The sequence below is a fragment of the Orbicella faveolata genome, unplaced genomic scaffold, assembly GCF_042242905.1.
Source record: "Orbicella faveolata isolate gen_17 unplaced genomic scaffold, um_ofav_v1 contig_35, whole genome shotgun sequence".
Lineage (NCBI taxonomy): Eukaryota > Metazoa > Cnidaria > Anthozoa > Scleractinia > Merulinidae > Orbicella > Orbicella faveolata.
The window spans coordinates 813613-834842 of NW_028301564.1; the positions used below are offsets into that span (position 1 = coordinate 813613).

Sequence of the window (21230 nt, forward strand, 5' to 3'; positions counted from 1 at the left end):
TATTGATCGGTTGGTGGTAAAAATTACACTTGTTGATCGATTGGTAAAGATTACCCTTATACCTATGTTGCTTGTAAACATTGCACTTATTGATCGGATGGTGATAAAGATTACCCTTATAGATTAGTCTGTGGTAAAGATTACCCTTATAGATCGGTTGGCGTAAAGATTACCTTTATTTATCGTTGGGTGGTAAAGATCACTTTTGTTGATTGGTTGGTGGTAAAGATTACCTACCCTCTCAGATATGCTGGTGGTAAACAGTACCCATACTGATCAGTGGGTAGTAAATATCACCCTTATTGATTGGTTAAGGAGAAAGATCGGTTCGAGCTAGAGATTACTGTTGTCTATCAGTTGGTAAAGATTACCCTTATTAATCGCTCGCCCAAAGCGCAGGCGACCCGAACACTGTATCAGCAATAACATAATTTTTTACATTCATGTAAAATAAATGTACTGTTATTTACCTGCGTTCCTGGGTCTTTTTGAGCCGTTTCGAAGGAATTTGACTAGAGGCAAAGGCAGTTTACATTTCAAATATCGTCTTGTCTATGCCTCTAACGTAAATCTTCGAATTAGCGCCCGGGCGCTTATTTCAAATTTAGAAGAAGACGGGGGGCGCTTATTCGAGAAGAGCGTTTTTTCGAGGGGGTGGGAGGTTATTTAATTTCTCCCAAATCGTAACCTAACATGATTATTTTTTTTTTTAATACATCATTTTCTGTTTATTGACATAAAAGGCTGATCCTAAAGTGTAAATCGCGGCACCGTTAGTGCTTAACGTGTTCAACGTGTTCACTTAACGTGTTCACAAACTGAAACAATGTACAAATCTAATACCACATGAGGAAAACTATAAATCCTTTGTTGTCTCATTACTCGTCCACAAAATCGGGGGGAGGGGAGGGGGCGCTTATTCGAAGGGGGGCTCTTATTTTAAATTTTGGCCCATAGGAGGGGCGCTAATTCGAGGATTTACGGTATCTTCGTTAACTATTAACTCTCATCGGGCGAGTTTTCACTATCTTCATTAAAGGGGCTAGCTCACGCTATTTTAGGTAATTTCGTTTCATTTTGTTAATTATGAGCTCTAAACGTCAAGTTGGCAGAGAAAAAGTCCTTGATTTGCAAAATCACGGCCACATAACAACTGAGAATGATTTTCCAGCTGTGTAAATGACATTTTGATATAAACTGATATAAATTTGAAAAAAGGTGGGCCAACGTTTTTCAAATTTACCCAAATGCAATCCATTTTAATCCTCTCCAGTTTTGTCTATCCACGTCCCTTCTTGGCTTTCCTGTGTTTTGTTTGCGATCTTCTACAGTTTTGAGCCGTTTTTGTGATAGTTTAGTTAATTCTATGACCATTTGATCAGTGCCGAAATTGCCTAAAATTGCGTGACCTAGCCCCTTTAATTTTTAACTCTCATTGGGGGAGAGATTCTCAGGTCTCATCACTTCCTCAAACTTCCTCAAAATATAATCGACGACTATATGGGATTATGCAATAATCGCATAATCTCACATAAACGTTCGTGCGAAAATGTGAAAAAGTGAAGGAGTGATGGAGTGAAATCGTTACACCACCGCAACTTGGAAAATAATATTTTCCACGTTAAAAACAAACCAAAGAGTGACATGGTTCATTCAGCATTTTCAGTTGCAAGTCAAGTGACCGAAAAATTTCTACCAAATACCAGATCGAGAGGTCAAATGTTTGAGCTGAAGTAATAAATCTATTTCATTTAATCTGAAAATTTCATTGCAAAAGATAAACTGGGAAAAATGTTACCTTAAAATCTCCTGTAGTGTAAATATCTTAATCATAATTGTATTGAAAATGTCATTGCAAGCAAAATGCCTAAAACCGAACATTTCAAAATAAAACTCAATTAAAAAATGATCCTTCATATAACAGCCGCGCCAATTTGTTTTTCCAGCATTAAACTTCCTTTGATTGACATTTTGCCCACGAGGAGTCGGTGACAATAGTGTTGTAATATATGCACAGTAAACACATTCTCCTGATAGAAAAGTTCCGATTAGTAATTTGACTAATTAAACTTGGTCCTGACACTAGGAAACGCAATCTTTATAGCATTATACGCGACTAAGGTTCACAATGTAACCCTACGACGAATCATCGAGAATAGTGTTGTAATATATGCACACTAAACATATTCTCCTGATAAAAAAAAGTTCTGATTAATAATTTGACTAGTTTTTAACTTGGTCCTGACACGAGGAGTTGTAATCACTGTAGCATTCTAGGGGACTTAAGTTCACAATGGAGTATCTTCGGTACCATTCAACCTGGCCAACAGAGCTTTAAGTGTCTTGTTATTTTCCTCTAGGCATTCCTTCATTTGTTTAACTTCTTGGCAAACATCTGCAAGAGTAGTTTTCAGATTTTGGTGTTCTTGGTAGATGTTCTTTAAGCTAGTGTCCAAATTTTGATAACCTTTTTCCTCTTGCTGCCCACTCATCTAAGAAAAAATAAAAGAATACTGTCAGCCCGGTTGTTCCCTTACTAATACAGAGATGCAAAACCAGTAAACATGTCGGCGAGTGTTAAAATAAAGTTCACTAGGCTTGCCAAAAGCAATAATAATTCTATTAATAGTCTCAGTTGAGGAGATATCTCAAACACTCAAGACAGTCTTACATCATATTTCCAAACACGTCGAAGTCACCAAAAACATTTATTCCGCTGCGCTTCGTATTCACCACTCCTAATTATTGGTGTTTGAAATAGGGTGAAACATTATCTCTCGTGCTTGATATGGTAAAAGCCATTGATTTACCGAGAAAGATGTAACAGAACTGGAAATTCCGTGGGTCCAGATTATGGCATAACAGGTAAACGTAAAGAAGTGCATTAAGATCTTTCATTGCCTGGCTAAACTTTTCGTGTTTTATCGATAAAGACCTTCACAAGAAGGGACGTCGAACAAGGCAAAAGTTTGCTGAGGAACTGAAAGTAATTTAAGCTTTGAGTGAGCCCCGTACTTGAAAGAGACCATGGTGCGTGTAGCGGCATTTTGAAACATCTTAAACAGACAGAAAATGAGGCAAAAATAAAAACAAAATTGATAACATTGAATAAATATTAATATTGGATAAGCTACTGAGGTTGATCTCACAATAAAGCAAGCATTATTTCATACTGAGGAAACGAAAACACAACATCTTAAGCGCCATGTTGTAACTACAGAAATAAATGGCAAGTGAATGTTACCTTAGCCAACACGGAGCATCCTTTATCCATCATGCCAATGTATGGGAAGAGTCCTTGACCATTAGGGTTGTAATAGGTAAAAAGTCCACCTCCTTGTCCTTCGGGAGTTATCCTCTTGTCGTTCAGTGTGAACACCACTGGAACTCGTACCTTTGTATTGCTGATTTTCTTTGCATGTTTAAACACCACTGTGCAACGAATCAAATCTCCCCGGAAAGCCATAGCATACCCTACATAGGTAAAGGTAAAAGGTCAAGGCTGCATATGAGCCAAGTGGCCCATCAGGTAGGCGCCTATCTCCGTTTCTGTAGCATGAAGTGACTATTTCTACCCAAACCGTCACCCCCTCCCCCCGCCCTGGATGCGATGCTAGTCCATCGCAGAGTTACCTCCAGTATTTAATTCATCGGTACCCATTTATACACCCGGGTGGAGAGAGTCACTGTAAGAGTAAAGTGTCTTTCCCAAGAGAAAAACACAATGTCTCCCGCCAGGGCTCGAACCCGGACCGCTCGAGCGCACTAACCATGAGGCCACCGCGCCTCAGTCACATACCCTGTATGGGGGTATAGGTTTGTTACGAATGCTTCTGTATTAATTCGCATAAAAAGACTGAAATTAAGATCATATTATCCGTTTATCTTAATAAAGCGGAAAAGACTAGCTCATAATAAAACAAAGAAATAAACAAACTATACAAAAGCAGTTTTGAAAACTTCTTTATTCGAGCATAAGGGAAAAAAAATTAAACATAGTGTCCCAGTGACTCTTGAGTATTGTGTTGAAAGAGTTACGCTTGGAGATCTTTAATTCTAAATAACCTTTTGAGTTTAAAATTTTTACTGTAAAGAAGTACTCAGGATCCGTTCATTACATGCACAATTCAGCATAATTTTAAAGATATACACATGTAGAACCTAGCGCTATTAAGCGAGAATGCACCAAACATTTAGCAGGCGGAAGAGAGTTACAGAAAATAATTTAGTTCTCCTATTCCGATTATGCACTCTTAATTACCTTTCCTTTGAGACTTCGTTGAGACTTTCAAAAGTTAGCAAAGGAAAACGAGGTTGATGGGCGCTTAGCAGCTATATCAATTGTTATACTTAAAAAAGTAAAAGTACCTTTTGTTTCTTTGCCCGTGGGACTCCCATCGAAGACTTTTCCATGATCAATATGATATCCTACAGTTCCATCCCGCCAGCCAGGCATTAAAGACTTGCTATAAGATTCCATCACTACTCCGATTCCTAGCCGTCTCATTATTCCTGCTTCTAAGATCAAAACCTACAATAATAATGTAACACACAATGTAAAGGGCTAAAATGGCTAGATTTTCATACTAAGGTCAGTGCCGAGACTGAAAAACTTATGCTTTGTACCAGTTTTGGTTCGTTTTCTGATACCCTATCAGCCCGTGCGTAAAATAGTGTACACATCTTTTTGAAACCTCTGTCATAAATAACGTAAATTTGACTATCTCTACGACTCATACGTTCAATACACTAACTTCAAAGCTCGTAGGCAATTTTTTTTTACCTCAAAATGAGGAAATTCCGGGCACAAACGATGAGTATATCTTGCACCAAACACCCATTTATCTGGATCAGCCTCAGTTTTGTAATCTTCAACTCCTTCACAAGTCAAAACATTGCCGTGTACATTGATACCTGTTACAATGTCCCATGCCTAGGATGAAACGATTTTGATGATTAAAAAAAATAATCGCAACAATTTCTCGTTAAGCCACCCTTCAAGGTCGACTTTGGATAAGAAGGCAGGAGCAATCTCAGCATGTGTATACATGTAGGTTTTCTAGTTCTATCATTTGAGAAAGGTCATTGCCTTTACATGTTAAAGCAGCAAATATTTTGAAGTATTCTGACCTAACCTTCGGTGGGAAGTCACAGACCCTCTTTAAGGTTACCTTATACCTTTAGAGGTGTTTTGCGTCCAAGCGATGTAGCGCGTCCGGTTTTAACTGTAGATACCTAAACCCCTGTCAAATTAAAGCCTATAGAGCTACATCTAGTTATCAAACTTTACGAAGAATTTTAGTCGGAAAAGACCGACGATAGATATACTTATTTAACCTGTGGGTTAATTCTCCGTGAAGTAATATCGAAGCTCTGATTGTTGACTGTTCTGAGAAGAATCTGACTGAGCATTTGTCTGTTTTTCTCTGTTTCCTGATATACTTCGTCCAGTTTCTTTTCATCTGCCAATAAATGGAAGAGAAATTGTTGTCCATTTATATTACATAAAATATGAAAGTTATATGGACAAATAATGTAAAGGAACTACTCCTTGATGTGCTACAATAACTATATTGAAGTCTCACGACTGATACAGAGGTTTTTTTAAATTAACATAGTTTATTAATAATAGTATTCTAGTCGCTTATACACATGTACATTACACTGTTACTTTGTTTTCGGTTACCTGTAGATTTTGCTATTGTTTATTTGTACCTTTTGTAATTTTGTTGTAAATTATAATTACTTTTTTTTTCTTTCTTTCCTTTTTAATATAAGCTCTAGCCTCCGCCTCGACTAGTTCTGGAACTAGTTGTGCGGTGGGTGGGGGGGGGGGGGGGGAACAATTGTAACTGTATGCAAAACAATAAAATTAAAGTTCAAGTTCAAAGTGAAGAGAAAATGGTAATATAGTCCATTGTCATATCCTTTGTGAGGAGCTGTACAACAAGAAAAAAGGTTGTGGTGGAATAATCGGTACCTTATCCAAAGGCATAACGATCATTGTTGGAGCCATTTTGTTTCATTTTTGTTTTGGTTTTTTTTTTTTTGCTTTATTCCGCTCGTAAATTTTCGCTTGTTTGAATTTATGTATGACTTGTCTTCTATGTGCTACAGGTCTGCAAAAGTTCTCTTTCATATTCGTCTTGTTTATAGCCAACTGTTGCGGACAAAAAACGAAAACTTTAAAGAGGAATTAAAAACTATCCAGTGAACTGCGAAGCTGTGGATTTTAATCAACTAAGATAAGCAGTTAACCATTTACTTTTTACCTGTCACTGGGAACAAATTCCCGTGCTTTGCAAAGTATTTTGCCTCAAGATGTTGAAAAAGTGTCTTCGACTGAAAAAAATTATCAAGGCAAATTTAGACTTGTAGCGAACTACACAGATAAATCATGAACAAATAATTAAATAGGTATACATGTAAATGAATGAGAAGAAATAATGGTATAGTTGAATAAAGTGATCCCTATGGCGTTTTTTTCTTTGACCAATCGATCGAGACAGTTAAAGCAGTGGAAAAACCCTATATTGTAAACCTCAGCAACGTCATTCACTAGTTATGCACGCCATTCCAGGATAGCATGCAGTGTAGGTATTATTTTGGAGCGGAACGCTACATAAACCAGGTTTTCGATGCCGCCATCTTGAATTGTACCTGGATGCCAGCAATCCTCCACAGTTACCAAATCCAAGATGGCGGCCTAATGCGAAAATGTGCACTCACGCGCCCAAAATACGCCTGCAGTGCAGGCTATTCTAGGGCAACGCCTCTATAAGACAGAAGTCTGTGTTAGTATTATAGTCTGCATCTAAAGTTACGCACACATAATATTTTGCAAGCTAACTAATGGTACAAAGAAGCTATTGTTACCAGTTTGACCCTCGCGGCATGGGGTTGGTGGCTTGCTCTTCTTCCTCTTCTTTCTCTTCTTTTCTTCTTCTCACTCCACCAGTGCAACAAGAAAAACTCTGATACTATATTAAGAGGTGCATGGATTGGATTGTAGGATTCATACGTCTGAATAGTAACAGCTTTTTTGTACGACCACTCCTTCAGCGAGTTGTCCTTAAAGAGAAGAAATATATAAACCAATCATTAAGTCTAAAGATGACAGGTCAACAAATCTCTCAAAAATCAGTCTTGAGCTTTCGAGCTTGAGGTAATAATGCCCAATCTGGATGGATATTTCTTTCTGGGAAAGATGAAGTAGAGCCAACGGGTGTTGGAGCGTGTTTCACCCATAGAATAATGGGGTTAGAGTTACTCTACAGAGATATTACGTAAAATACTGATGAATTTAAGGGAAACTACGTCGAACCTTAAATTATAAATCGTGCTTTTATTAGCCCGGCCCGCGAAAACATTCGTTCTACTTCGCTCCCCACCGCACTCGGAGCGGGGAGTGAGGAACGACGGCTGTTTTCGCAGGTTATGTTTTCGGCATCACTTACTTTTACTCGCTGATAAGTGTGGGATAACAAGGCTATCAACATGTTTACAAGAAGAATGACTGCAATGAAGAGAAAGACAGCGTAGAACAGCTTAGCAATAGTTTCTGAAGGAGTATCAACAGAGTTTAAAGGATTGAATTCTTGTTCTATCTCCAGAAGAGACCAGCTGAGATGTGTGAGAATCTCCCACCAACTGAAACAAACATCAAGAAGAAATGATATCATCAATAGTGACACCTAGGAATCAATTCAGACCATAGTTAATAGAGAGTGAATTGTTATCAAGCCCGGCAAACATTAAATGAGCAAACAAAGATGCCGGGATTTATGTTAGAAGGTCCACGACCATGCCCAATCTTTTGTTTTGCACGCATTCACTATGCATAAATTACGTAACCAAAACGTTTCTATTGGTTAGTTCCTCAGTTAGAAGTATAAACAAACAACTATTGTTTTCTGTGCACGGTCAAGGTAAAAAAAACGAACAAAAACGTACAACAAAGAACTTTGTCGGATTTGAAAATCATTCCCCTCTATTAACTTTGTTCAGACTGCATGATTCTTCAATTGTTATCTTTACTTTCCCGATTAAATGGGTTGATTTTAAGCGGTAAGTAAACTGAATAAGAATCAAGCAACTGTAATGTGTTATAGTCAGGAAACAAACATTGCCTTACACTTACCATAATACTCCAGATGTCTTACAGGCACTGAAACCAAAACACGTAAATGTTGATAAGTATCAGAGATGAAGATGCTGCTGTAAAGGGTCCCAACATATTGCAAACCTGCACTAAAAAGTGTAATACAATTGTAATTTTATCTGAGGCTACTTGCAAACTTGTTAAACCATGAAGCCGTTGTTAAAAAACCAATAAAGTTGCTCCAAAGGAATTTAAAGGCAAAAATGTTCTACATCAGAGAAATTTCTATGCGTTTACCATGGCAGTGTACATTTTAAAAAGGAAATTTCAGCCTCTGCATAAACTATTTTCTATTAATCCACAAGAAAATGCTTTATATTATTAAGCGGTTAAAAAGCTGATTATGCCATATTTTGGACTTGAGATGGAACGTAAAGCTAGCAGAATAAAAACTGAAGGAAGTGTATAACAAAATTATTAAAGAATAACATTTAGCAAGACAAGAGTAACAAAGACAAATTTGGTACACTTACAGGTTTTGTTGATTACTTGCACTTGCATGGAAGGATTTTTCTGCCATATATATTTTAGTTATGGCAACGGAAAATGCCAACACAGCTGCTATAAACTGCCAAACTATCGTAAAAACATCCTGTAGAACGTTAAACAGAGCAATCTGGATTGTTCCAAGGCCTTTGAACGTTTCTATCACGTGACTAATTCTCAGAGTAAGGCATAAGGTGTTGAAACTGTACAGGTAACCGGCGACAAGCACAGCTCGGTTGGTTTTGACCGATTTAGATGTGATCCAGGTCGTAAGTCTCAGCACGAATATTACCAAGTAAGTTAGAACACTGAATACGTCCAACCTGTTCCAGCGGTCGCTAAAGTGAAGAAAAAAATATCTATCAATTTAAGGGCCTCTACAGACTAGACATTTAGTTGTCAACAAGTATTTGTCATCGACAGCTAAATGTTATCGACAAATAAATGTTATCGACAACTAATTGTGTCCGATGCTAACATTCCACACATTGGAGTGTTAGTTGTCGATAAACTTGTCGATAACATTTAGTTGTCGATACTGCAAATAGTTGTCGGTTTATGTGTTGCCGTGTGTCAGTTCAGTAAAAGATCACAAATGACGTCAAAGTGTGGTAAGAAGACAAAAGTGACACGCGAGGCGATAGCTGAGCGTGTCATCACTGATGTTCTTACCATGTTTTTACAAATATACTTACCTGATGTAGCTGCATAGTGCTTTCCGCAGAACATTTGAATTAGTTTCGTCCTTTCCACTCTTCCTTCTTTCTTTAATGCGGTTAACGGTAAGTCGTATCTGTCGATATTCCACAAGAGAACGACCCATGAAGAATATAAGTATGCTCCACTCTAATCCGCTGAACGCTAGCCTTGATGGCGTCAGGCAGAAAGCGTAGTGTAGAACAACAAGAGCCAAGTAGCTCAATGCGTCCCGTACAAATATGAAGTAAGGTGTTTTCAAGTATTTCAGGTAATAAGCTGCCAGAAATATAACAAATTCTGTTAACTACCTCTGGATAACAATTTAATCGGAACGCATTCATAAATTAAAGCATTGTTGAGTTCACAGACAAATACCCCAAATGAAAGAAAAAGCGGCAATAACTTAAGGTGGCCGGCAAGGCAAGGGATTTCGCGCACTTGCACTTTGAGGAATAAATTGCACCAATCAGATGATTCCACACAGATGGCATTAATTAAATACCCATTCAATAGCGAGAAAAAGGGGTTATCTCCAGGACGGAACAGAACCTGGTAATGACATCTTTAATTTTAGTTTTAAGTGTTTATAGTTTAAAAACCAGCATAGTGACCCACATTTTTCATTATTGCGTTTTGATCAACATGTTAAAATAAAACTTTTTACAAAGCCAAAGTAAAAGTTGGGCCAGAGTCACCTTTAATTTTTCCAAGTAGGAGTACATACATAGATCTAATGTAAAAGTAAACTTGAGGTTTGTACGAAAAATATTTACCTGCAAAAAGAGAATACACTTCTAAATATGACACAATGTAAAATGTGATTGGTGCGAAAACCATGTCAAACAGACACCAAATGTGTAAAAAGAACCATGTCCACTTTCCAAGGTCTTTCTTCATTAAGAAGCGACCACGCCATTTACGAGTCATCTCCGAATGAACAACTGGATGAGTAAAAAACTGAAAGAAGAAAGTGTCAAAAATAGTAGACAAAATAACACAAAGTAATTTTTTTAAAAGCATTCACTTGTAAAGCATCCGTTGTCACCAACATTTTCTCTCTTATCGTTTTACTTTCTACGATTTTTGTCTTTAAATGCGCTCGTACGTCTCCCACCAATGTGACCCGGGGTCGATTCCGGCCCGGTGTCATATGTGGGTTGAATTTGTTGTTGGCTCTCACCTTGCTCCGAGGGTTATTCTCCGGGTTCTCCGGTTTTCCTCCCTCTTGAAAAACCAACATTTCCAAATTCCAATTCCATCAGCATGAAAACCAGCTAGGGCTTATGTGGTTTCCTCTCTAAATATTGCAATTTATCAGTATAATTTATCATTATTATCATTATTATTTATTATGATGTGTTGCACATGTTGCAAATTTCGTTTCATCTTTTTCCCCAAATCTCTGCTCTCCTAGGTATCAAAATTCATGACGACTTTTATTACAGCCTGGTATAAAAAATTATCGTAGTTCACGCGATTATCTGATAAAATAAGTTCATTTCACTTTTGACATTACCTTTTTCTGTTTCAAGTCAATGGCTTCGTCCAAGATATCATCAAGAATAAAATAACCGAAGCCCTCTCGCTGTAACTGATCAGATTGCATTGGATCTAGCAGGCGAGTAGTAAAGTCCTCCACAGAGTTAGCAAGCTTATTGAACATCTCTCCCTCGGATCCTTTACATTTTGCCAAGCTACGAAGACGGTAATTTACCTAAAAGTCATTTAACAGAACACACATACATCAACTTTATTTGAGCGTCAGAAATCTTAAATCAAGCTTGAAAGAAGGCAAGATAAAAAGTGAACAATTTTTGACTCTTCCCTGGTAAGGTTTTCTCCTCCACAAAAACTCAAGAACGAACGTATATTAATTAATCGATTTATACAAAAGATTTTATCTCGAGAAAAGCGTTGAGAGCACGATTTGATGAGTTTTAAGATTTTCGTTATGATATTGCTATGGTGTGAAAAATTACAGCCCGAGTTAACGTTATTGTGACCATGGCATTTCAAAGAAAATCTTTTGCTATAACAGTGGGACAACCGTCTTCGTGTTGGAGCTGTTACTTACCTTCATCCCCATCAACAAGGAATTTGAGACACACTTTGTAAGAGCCTTTGGAGTGATTTTCTTCTCAATAGCGTCAAAGGAGTTCTTCTTGGATAGTAGCTTTTTCATCAGATACTCTTCATTGTGCTCCCTATCTAAACGGAAATATATAATTCATTTCCACAAATACACGGTAAATGAATTTTGTCGAACTCATTAATGATTCAGCAAATTTAACAAGGGAAATCAAGAACGTGACGGTGATTGGATATATGATCTTAATTAGCATGCAGTGGAACCCCGTTAATATGGTCACCAAAGGGCCATGAAAATTCCGGGTAGGGTCAAATTTCATGACCATTCTATTTTAAGTGACGTGTTAACAGATATTTCTGATTGGCTGTATTTTCCATGGCATGGCATAAGATCGATTATAATACCAAATTAAGAGTTTCTGACCGTTGATGCCAATCTAGCTCAGTGGTCACTCGCAATCTGTTGGAAACATAGGCTTTGGCTATCGATCTTTACCAAAAATTATCCAAAAAACCACGAAGAGTCTTTTATGTTTAAGAGATCAGTAACTGGCCTGGGTTTGGCATAAATCAATATCTGAAGTTCAGGTAACGCATCTCCAAACTGATAGAACTTACAACAAGCTTAACTGCTGTTAAGCTTATTGTAAAATTGTGATTAATTTGACAAAATAAGGGCACGAGATCCCCAGACTGCAATCATTTCACTCACCATTATCATCAAGTTCAAAACCTCTGTTGTCCATAACGAACCTATAATACATTGGAGAGATAAAAAACAAGTAAACATGTTTCTATTGATAGAAAAATATGTATATTTAGTTACAGTGGAACACCGTTAATATGGTCACCAACGGGCCATGAAAATTCTGGGTGAGGTCAAATTTCATGACCATTCTATTTTAAGTGACGTCTTGACAGATATTTCTTAAACTCGTTAATACTTCATCAAGTTAAAACAAAGGAAATCATGACCGTGACGGTGTTTGGATATCTGATCTTAATTAGCATAGATTTTAAGGATTTTATTTCTCCGTTTTTTCCTTAGTTTTAATTAGTTTCGATTGCGAAGATACATCAAAGACTCAAGATACTGCTTGACCACATTTGCACACACCTCGAAGTTCGTCAAAAATACTCCGCAGCGCGTCGTATTTTCAACTCTCTTCTCGGTGTTTGGAAATGTGGTCAAACAATGTCTTCCGTGTTAAGTATATTACATCACAATTGGAATTCTAAACAACTGTTCTTTAATAAGCATTAGAAATGCTGGGATCATTTTAAAAAGGTTGAAACTTCAATCAGCACCTACAATATTAACAATGGAAAGATGAACATAACTGGTTCGAGTGGCAGTATTAACGGGGTAAACTTATAAAGGATTATACAGGTTGGAATTTCAGAATGTAGACGTTGGCCGTAAAATTGTAAAAGATTATACAGGTTGGGATTTCAGAATGTTGCCGTTGGCCGTATATACGGGATATGGGCGTTTCGTCGGGACAAAAAGACTGGCCGTAAGTGACCGTAAGGTGGGGTTCCACTGCACCCGTCCGATCCAGAAGATCCATTTGTTACAAAAGTTTCATGATTCATTCAAGATTCTATGTGCTATTCTTACGTGTCATGATGTCGTCTTGATTCTTCTTCTCTGTCAGAGGATTCTATTAATAAAAAAAAACATGTCGAGTGAAAATTTCAGTCAGGTTATTATTCTTAATTAAAATGTAAACAGTTAATTCAGGCAACTGTAAGTGCTTTTTGCCCTGGAGGGGGATAGGAATTCTTCTCCTTGGCCTTGTTCAGTCTCCGGTTTCATTCGGTGTGGTTCATGTTTCGATACATCACAATTCTATCTTTCTAATGCCGTTGAACTTAATCTTTAGTAGCAATTTTGACAAAAAAAAGGTACATCACGTTTTGCATACCTTCTTCCTCTTCCTCAAAACCTTTGTTATCTTTAGCGTATCTGAAAAAAATAAAAACAAACAATGCAGAAAACACGTGCTCAAATTAATCCATGCAAATCTAATTCGTGATTGGCTCCAGGAGCGAAAATCTCATATAAGGATAGTAAGAGGATTTAACAGGCTGCACTCTTTCTCTCTCTCACCCTAGAACAAGATAGCTCACAGTTTTCCTCGAGCCTCGCTCTCGGAAAACTGTTCGCTCCTCGGAACAGATAATGTACAGTCCTTTTTGCACTTTCTTAAAGCTAAAGATATAAATAATTGCCTGAAATAACACCAAAAACATTTTCCCATGAGAACTCAAGAAAATAAATTTCAAAGTTCAGAGAAAATCTGCAATCACAGGTACAGTTTTATCATCAATTTTTCATTTCACCAGCATTTTCAAGTGTTTCATATAACTTCAAAATTTGTTTTCGACATTTGGTGTTGTTAGAAATGATTTCGTTTGAGAAGATATTTAAAACAGTTGCACAGAAGTTTTCAATACAATGTAAATATTCTCAGTACAACGTTTTTGTCCGCTTTTTTCTCGAACTTGTGGTGGATTCGTTCTTAAGAGTGCCTGCCTGTAAAAATCAGACAAATTCTTAATTTCGCGGCAAGGGTCGAAAATTCGATTTCGCTCATATTCTTATGGTAGATAGGCTAGGGCATGACAAAAACTACTGGATAGTTTTTTTGGCAAAACATCCTTTTATTTCAAAGAAATATGCAAATTACCAAATTCCGTTAAAATCGTCATTTGACGCACCATTTTATTAAACAAGTTTGAGAGCTTCGCATGCAAAACCACATCATTCTTCCGTCTTTAAAACACTCAAATATTTTTGTGCAATGTTTAATTGTGTACTGGGTTGATTTTAGGGAATGTTGCGGTTTTTGTTGGGTGTAAAATAATTAAATTTCGAAGACATGTATTTCATTCACTTAAAAGTACTTCGTAAAAATAATTGATTTTCACCATGTGCGAAACCTTCAAATGGATTAAGCTTCTGGCGGTTGAATCGCAGAAGGATGGTCTACAGATTCCTGTAAAAATTTCTTTGGGCAAATGATTGCGAGCGACGCGAGAGCTTTTCAAAGTACGTTAAAAATGCAGATATTTGACCGTCCGTCGTCAAATTTCAATTTACGGGTTAGACATATATTTTAGCACGCGCCACATGTCTTGAGCTATATTAAGTTGAAATAGAGACAGAGCTGATAATTTCGAAATGTTCTAACCTCATTTGCTGTAAAAGGCAGGTCCAAACGCCGATTTGACGTGTTTCCGTCACCATTCGTCGCACATAAAGCAGAAGTTTGCTTTTGTTTACACAACGTCCGATGTACATCGCCAACTGTCAACTTATTTAATAGTCGAATACCATGAATCTATGACCCTCTTTCGACACATATGATCACCACTGCATCTAAGTCAAAAACGGCTGTGATTTGTAGATAGTTGCTTGCTTTGCACTCCACCAAAACATTACGTTTGATCATCGTTTGGTCTATTGCTGCTTGAATCCTTGCTTGCGGCGGTTCGTTGTTTGTTCGTCACGCAATGCTGTCATTCCATTTTAGGGGGTAGGGGTAGGACAATTTCTATCCTAATACGTAAGGGTCCGTAACCACAGGAAGCACACAATCTTGTTGAGTAGGAACAGATTAAATTAAGCAATGAAAAGAATGAATAGTTAACCATTGCCCGTGTTGTCATCTTTTACTAGACAACCGCTACCTACACGCCCTGCGTAAATACTGTAACGCTAAACTCGTACCTAGGTCTTTTCGCGCTGTGCAATTATTTTTGGGCTACCCTCGGGGAAATGGGAGGTGGCCGCTTAATAGGGGCTGGTCGTTTAATAGAGGTTGGTGTACCTTGAATATTTTTTCACCATGCATCGGGTTATAAATTTCTTAGTGAACATGGAGTCCATTCAAGACAATCATTATAGACATCATTCTCGGAGACCCAGGGGCAGTTATGGGGGGGGGGGGAGGGGGAGTCTAAACGGGTGCGAAAAAAGTTCGGGCGAAGACCCTTTTAGACTTTTTCCCCGCCCCTACTAACTGCCCCAGAGTCTCCGTGAATGACGTCTATCATGATTGTCTTGAATTGACTCCATGTTTACTAAGAAATTTAGCTAAATTTATAACCCGATAGTGAAAAAGTATTCAAGGTACACAAACCTCTATTAAGCTGCCAACCCCTATTAAGCGGCCACCTCCCATTTCCCCGAGGGTAACCCACTGTATTATATGTAAACCAAAAATAATTGCACAGCGCGAAAAGACCTAGGTACGAGTTTAGCGTTACAGTATTTACGCAGGGCGTGTAGGTAGCGGTTGTCTAGTAAAAGATGACAACACGGGCAATGGTTAACTATTCATTCTTTTCATTGCTTAATTTAATCTGTTCCTACTCAACAAGATTGTGTGCTTCCTGTGGTTACGGACCCTTACGTATTAGGATAGAAATTGTCCTACCCCTACCCCCTAAAATGGAATGACAGCATTGCGTGACGAACAAACAACGAACCGCCGCAAGCAAGGATTCAAGCAGCAATAGACCAAACGATGATCAAACGTAATGTTTTGGTGGAGTACAAAGCAAGCAACTATCTACAAATCACAGCCGTTTTTGACTTAGATGCAGTGGTGATCATATGTGTCGAAAGAGGGTCATAGATTCATGGTATTCGACTATTAAATAAGTTGACAGTTGGCGATGTACATCGGACGTTGTGTAAACAAAAGCAAACTTCTGCTTTATGTGCGACGAATGGTGACGGAAACACGTCAAATAGGTTTTTGGACCTGCCTTCTACCGCAAATGAGGTTAGAACATTTCGAAATTATCAGCTCTGTCTCTATTTCAACTTTATATAGCTCAAGACATGTGGCGCGTGCTAAAATATATGTCTAACCCGTAAATTGAAATTTGACGACGGACGGTCAAATATCTGCATTTTTAACGTACTTTGAAAAGCTCTCGCGTCGCTCACAATCATTTGCCCAAAGAAATTTTTACAGGAATCTGTAGACCATCCTTCTGCGATTCAACCGCCAGAAGCTTAATCCATTTGAAGGTTTCGCACATGGTGAAAATCAATTATTTTTACAAAGTACTTTTAAGTAAATGAAATACATGTCTTCGAAATTTAATTATTTTACACCCAACGAAAACCGCAACATTCCCTAAAATCAACCCAGTACACAATTAAACATTGCACAAAAATATTTGAGTGTTTTAAAAACGGAAGAATGATGTGGTTTTGCATGCGAGGCTCTCAAACTTGTTTAATAAAATGGTGCGTCAAATGACGATTTTAACGGAATTTGGTAATTTGCATATTTCTTTGAAATAAAAGGATATTTTGCCAAAAAAACTATCCAGTAGTTTTTGTCATGCCCTAGCCTATCTACCATAGGAATATGAGCAAAATCGAAATTTCGACCCTTGCCGAGTTATTTTCCATTTTTATGGACAGGGACTCTTAATGTTTTGCTAAATTCTTCAAAATTTTCCAGCTATACTCTAATACTCACCCATCTTTACCTCTCTCGTGTAGCTTTTCATGAGAAGTGTCTAATGTAAAAAAGAAAGATTGCAAAATAAGAAAAGTTCGATTTTCTTCGCTTCCTTCTTAGCAGCATCTTTTTTATAGGCAAGTTAAGTTAAGTAAATTCATGTAACGTTACTGTGTTAACTTAAAAGTTGTGGACTCACTCGGCTGCGCCACATTTTGACCATTGTGATGACGCGTATCGTTGTCGATAAGAGTACAGACAACGCTAAACCACATTTCGATTTGTTTTTTATCACAATGTCAACGTCAAAGAAACTGTTTTTTCCAGAGCGCGGGCTGAAAAAGGCATTGCGTGACACATTGACGCTTTGATCATTGTCTGGACTCTTATCGACAACGACAAATTAGCCAATAAGATTACGAGATTAGTAGCAATTGTGCTACAAATTCTGATTCACAAAGCGAAACGTTTAATGTTAAGATACTAAATATGTGTTTCCATTTTTACCAAAATGCTTACCGCCATTAGTCAGAGGAGGCTTGGTGACGCTATGCATTTCCAGATCGTCATCAACTGAAAATAAATCGATAAATTAAATCGTTCATTCCTGTTATTCAGTCAATCTTCAGCAGATAAAGCAAAATGAAATTGTAGTTCATCTGATGTGTTTTTCCAGGTAATTACGGGTATTTCTGAAAAGGACTCTTGCGAGAGGTTGAAATTTCAATAACTTGGGTAGAAGTTATTGAAAGTTATTGAAAGTTAGTTAGTCATTTTCAGAATCAAGTGAAACCAGCCAAATCAGTCGATCGATGGTGTAAAAGTATCAGGTAATTTAAAATATTTTACAGTTTTGCTTTAAGTTATTAGTCGTCCCGAAACGTCAACGTATCATTTCTTCATTCATTCATTCGGTCGTTCGTTCGGTCGGTCGGTCGATCGTTCATGCATTCGTGTGCTCGTTTGTTATTTATTCATTGAGTTTTTTTTTTCTTTTACATTGCTGACCTTCAATCCTGCCACCCTTACTTTAAAGTTCGTTTTGATATTTCATTTACTCACCAGTGACCTGAACATCTTTAATTGACGCAGTCGTTTGATGATGATCATCTGCCATTGCACAGCTGTGATATGACGATGAAACTAAACTGAGTTACACCAATCACCATCATAATATATAATTTCTAGCTTCATCTTACTCTTTGGAGTCTCCTAGTATACGCTAAATCATTACTGCTTGTTTGAAATAGTTCAAAATCTGTACTCCTATTGCAAGTGACTAAAGTAATATCACACTTACTGCAAGGCTGGCCGATAAAGTATGTTTATTTATTTTACTTGAAAAACTATTAAAATTGAACTTTTAGAAATGCAATCGCCCGCAACATCTGAACAAAATTCAAGTCTCCATAAATAATCACTGGGAAGTATTATATGAAATTTCATGGTCCCATATTCTTTATGATGTCTGTTTGCATTGAAAACTGATAATTTAAGCTAATTGTCAAGCCACGTTCATTAGACATAAGGACAACCACAAGCGTCTTTATTTCAGTTTTAAAACTGAGACGTCACCGTAGGAAGCCCATCTGATAAAACAAAATTAAATTAGCAACAACACACAATTCACTTCTTTTCGTTTTGTTGGAGGCTGGTAAGGGCGCCGGCTTGAAATCCGGAGGTCGCGGGTTCAAGCTCCGCTCAGACCACTAAGCTGGAGTTGTTTCCCCGCAGACCCTAGTTCAACTCCTCTCTCATGTTTGTAAATAGCAAACTCGTCTGCCTCCCGCCAGTTCAGATTTTTCAGTCTGTTATAATTAGCCGGTTGATATTCTTGTTTAAGTCTTTGAGTTTAGTGGCATGCCTGTGAACTACTACAAACAACATTTGAAACAACAAACAACAACATTTTAAACCTAATACACCACAGAGCCTTGGAACAAGCCGACTCTACGTCCATATTGCTTTCTAACTACTTTCACTAACATACAAAGCGTCATAATCTCTATAAATGTTCTTAATTTAAATTGTTTCAGGAGCTATGGTCACTCCAGCGTACGTATAGGAAACACTTTTCACGGTGGGTTCGAGTATTTTGACCTCAATGGTCAATCGGTGAACTAAACCGTTTTCGCGTAGCTTTATTTCTTCTATAGCAGCTTTAAATCATGTTTTACTGTAGAAAATATTTAAGAAAAACCTGAGAGAACGGAGCGTTGATTCTGTATTTACAACAATTGTAATCAGCGGGTACGGATGATGACAGTAAGCGATGGAACAAAATAGCATTCAAGACTGACTATCGGTTGTGGCCTGTGTTGCAGCCGTCGTCCCCGAAAGAAAAACTGAATCGGAGAGCAAGCTCTCTCCGATCTGTCCCGTGGTTTATTCTTTCGGGGAGGGCGGTTGTACCAAAGGCTATCAAAAGCACCATAAAGCGGCCTTAATTACGTCTTCCTGTTTTCAACAACAACGTTTTGGAACTGTCACGCTCAATTTGCTTCACGCCATATAGGTTCGCCGGTAATCAAATATTCAGACAAAGAAGGCGTCGTTATAAGCCGATATTTGCCCCCATATCTGCCCTGACACGTTTGCTTTTTTTCCAGGTGATTTTGCTCCGCGATTATGTTCTCAACGCTAACCATTCATGACTCAAGGCAACATGGACATTTTGTAAGTTGCATATCGACAAAGACACTCGACACACTATTAGACTGCAACGTCGACCGGTTGGAATATTTCGTCCACTTCATCGATATTTGACCCATATCTTTGACCGTTCTCAGCTTTGCAAGGTGTAACAAACTGAGCATACGCTTTAAGCGTCCATTAAATCGATTAAGCCTGAGCTGCTCTTTTGAATGGACCATAAATTAGTAGGTTTGCACCCCAAATATTTGTCGTGCTTGTTCTTACAAGTTTACTTCGAGTTTTATACAGTATTAACTGCATGAAGACTGTTTGCAAATTGTCAGTAAATCTAAGCCTTGGTAAATTGTGAACAAAAAAGTTCATGTAGTGTCGACTTGTTTGCCAATGATATGACTTGAAGTAAATACTAGGGAAATACCTACCCCTTAAAAAAGAATAGCCCAGATGTTACGTGACTTGGTCGTGAAATTTGCGTTAAAGAAACCGTGTCTATTATTATGCAATTATTATTTCTGCTATGACGTAAAGGAAATGAGCCATAACCACGAGAGGGAAAGGACATACCGTAAAATCAACAACCGTGCGATTGCAAGTTTTAGCACGAAACTTTGCTAAGTGCTTCAAAGAAACACTTGTAAATATTACCGTTTTTTCGACAATCACGTATAGCTAGCAATCAGTTAAGTTTGTTTTACCAACCAAAACCTTTTCAACAATCTCATTGGCTTATTGGCAGTCCATTAACTACTCGTTGTTTTGCCATAACTACTCGATGAATCTTTTTAAATGAATTCTTAATTACCAATTCGAATTTCGTGTTAAATTTAGATTAAAACATCGCGTGAGCGTTTACAAAGGTTTTTAACTTAGCTGGTAAGCCCTGCTCCTTAAATGTCATTCTCACCTTTTCCTCCTCACAGTTCGGTCAGATTCAGTCAAATGGCTAAACTATAATCTCGCTTTGAGGTTGGTTATTGACCCAAGGTGCGTTACAACGAAATACCTGTGACGGAGCCTCGCTCTGAGACAACTCATTAAGTGTGATCAGTGACAGTGGCCTGGACCGAGTTTGATCGGCGAGATCTCTCGCGCCGCGCCCAAGTTTTCGCATCCTCAATTGCTGGTTTTCAGTGTCACGCAATTCAAGATAGATCAAAATAAAAATCAAAACCGGTCAATAGATAAAGTCCAGAATCTGGGAAATGAAAGAAGGTAAATATACAGACTCTCGCCAAAATTCTGGTCACAGCAATTTCTCTTATGCGAGATAGCCAGAGAAATTTTTTACCCAAATTTATAGAGATTTGTATGAAGACGCCATGCTGGTGCCCATCCGTATGAGCACCAACATGGCGGCCGGAAACCAACAGAAACATCTGTCACTGAGTTTTGCTACAAAAGCGTGAATTTATCCCTCGAGGAACTCTAAAACATTAAAATAATACTTTTTCTAAGTCATGAACTGTTCAGATAGCCAAGTTCTCCGAAATAAGTCATTTTTTAACCATCATGGCAGCTCTCAGGCCGTCATGTAAATGCCGCGTCACGCAAAAGCTTAGAAATTCAAGCGTAGTGTATCACAAAACCAAGCACCCATTCGGAGCGAAAATTTGTATGAATATTAGTTTTCAGCTGCTCTTATACATCAGTTA

The 21230-nt window shown here is 37.9% G+C and overlaps 1 protein-coding gene across 3 annotated transcripts; it reads right to left on the bottom strand.

The window, feature by feature from the left end:
* Nucleotides 1-1722: 1722 nt before the first annotated feature.
* Nucleotides 1723-20622, bottom strand: LOC110056795 (short transient receptor potential channel 4-like). Of its 3 annotated transcripts, none has more exons than XM_020763339.2 (21): nt 20483-20622; nt 17986-18047; nt 17443-17496; nt 16942-16981; nt 13363-13403; nt 13056-13098; nt 12147-12187; nt 11421-11554; nt 10863-11060; nt 10120-10303; nt 9343-9622; nt 8635-8985; nt 8141-8167; nt 7458-7650; nt 6877-7071; nt 6273-6342; nt 5338-5462; nt 4784-4933; nt 4369-4531; nt 3245-3474; nt 1723-2492 (listed from the first exon to the last, which is right to left on the bottom strand). In XM_020763339.2, exons 2-21 carry the CDS (start codon nt 18038-18040, stop codon nt 2289-2291), a joined length of 2778 nt encoding a protein of 925 aa, XP_020618998.2. In that variant the 5' UTR covers nt 18041-18047; nt 20483-20622; the 3' UTR covers nt 1723-2288. The 3 variants fall into 3 exon arrangements, with proteins under 3 accessions (XP_020618998.2, XP_089129771.1, XP_020618999.2); XM_089273645.1 differs by lacking the exon at nt 20483-20622 and adding an exon at nt 20001-20438; XM_020763340.2 differs by lacking the exons at nt 13056-13098; nt 13363-13403; nt 16942-16981; ... (1 more) ...; nt 17986-18047; nt 20483-20622 and having other exon boundaries at nt 11421-11550; nt 12147-12172.
* Nucleotides 20623-21230: the final 608 nt, after the last annotated feature.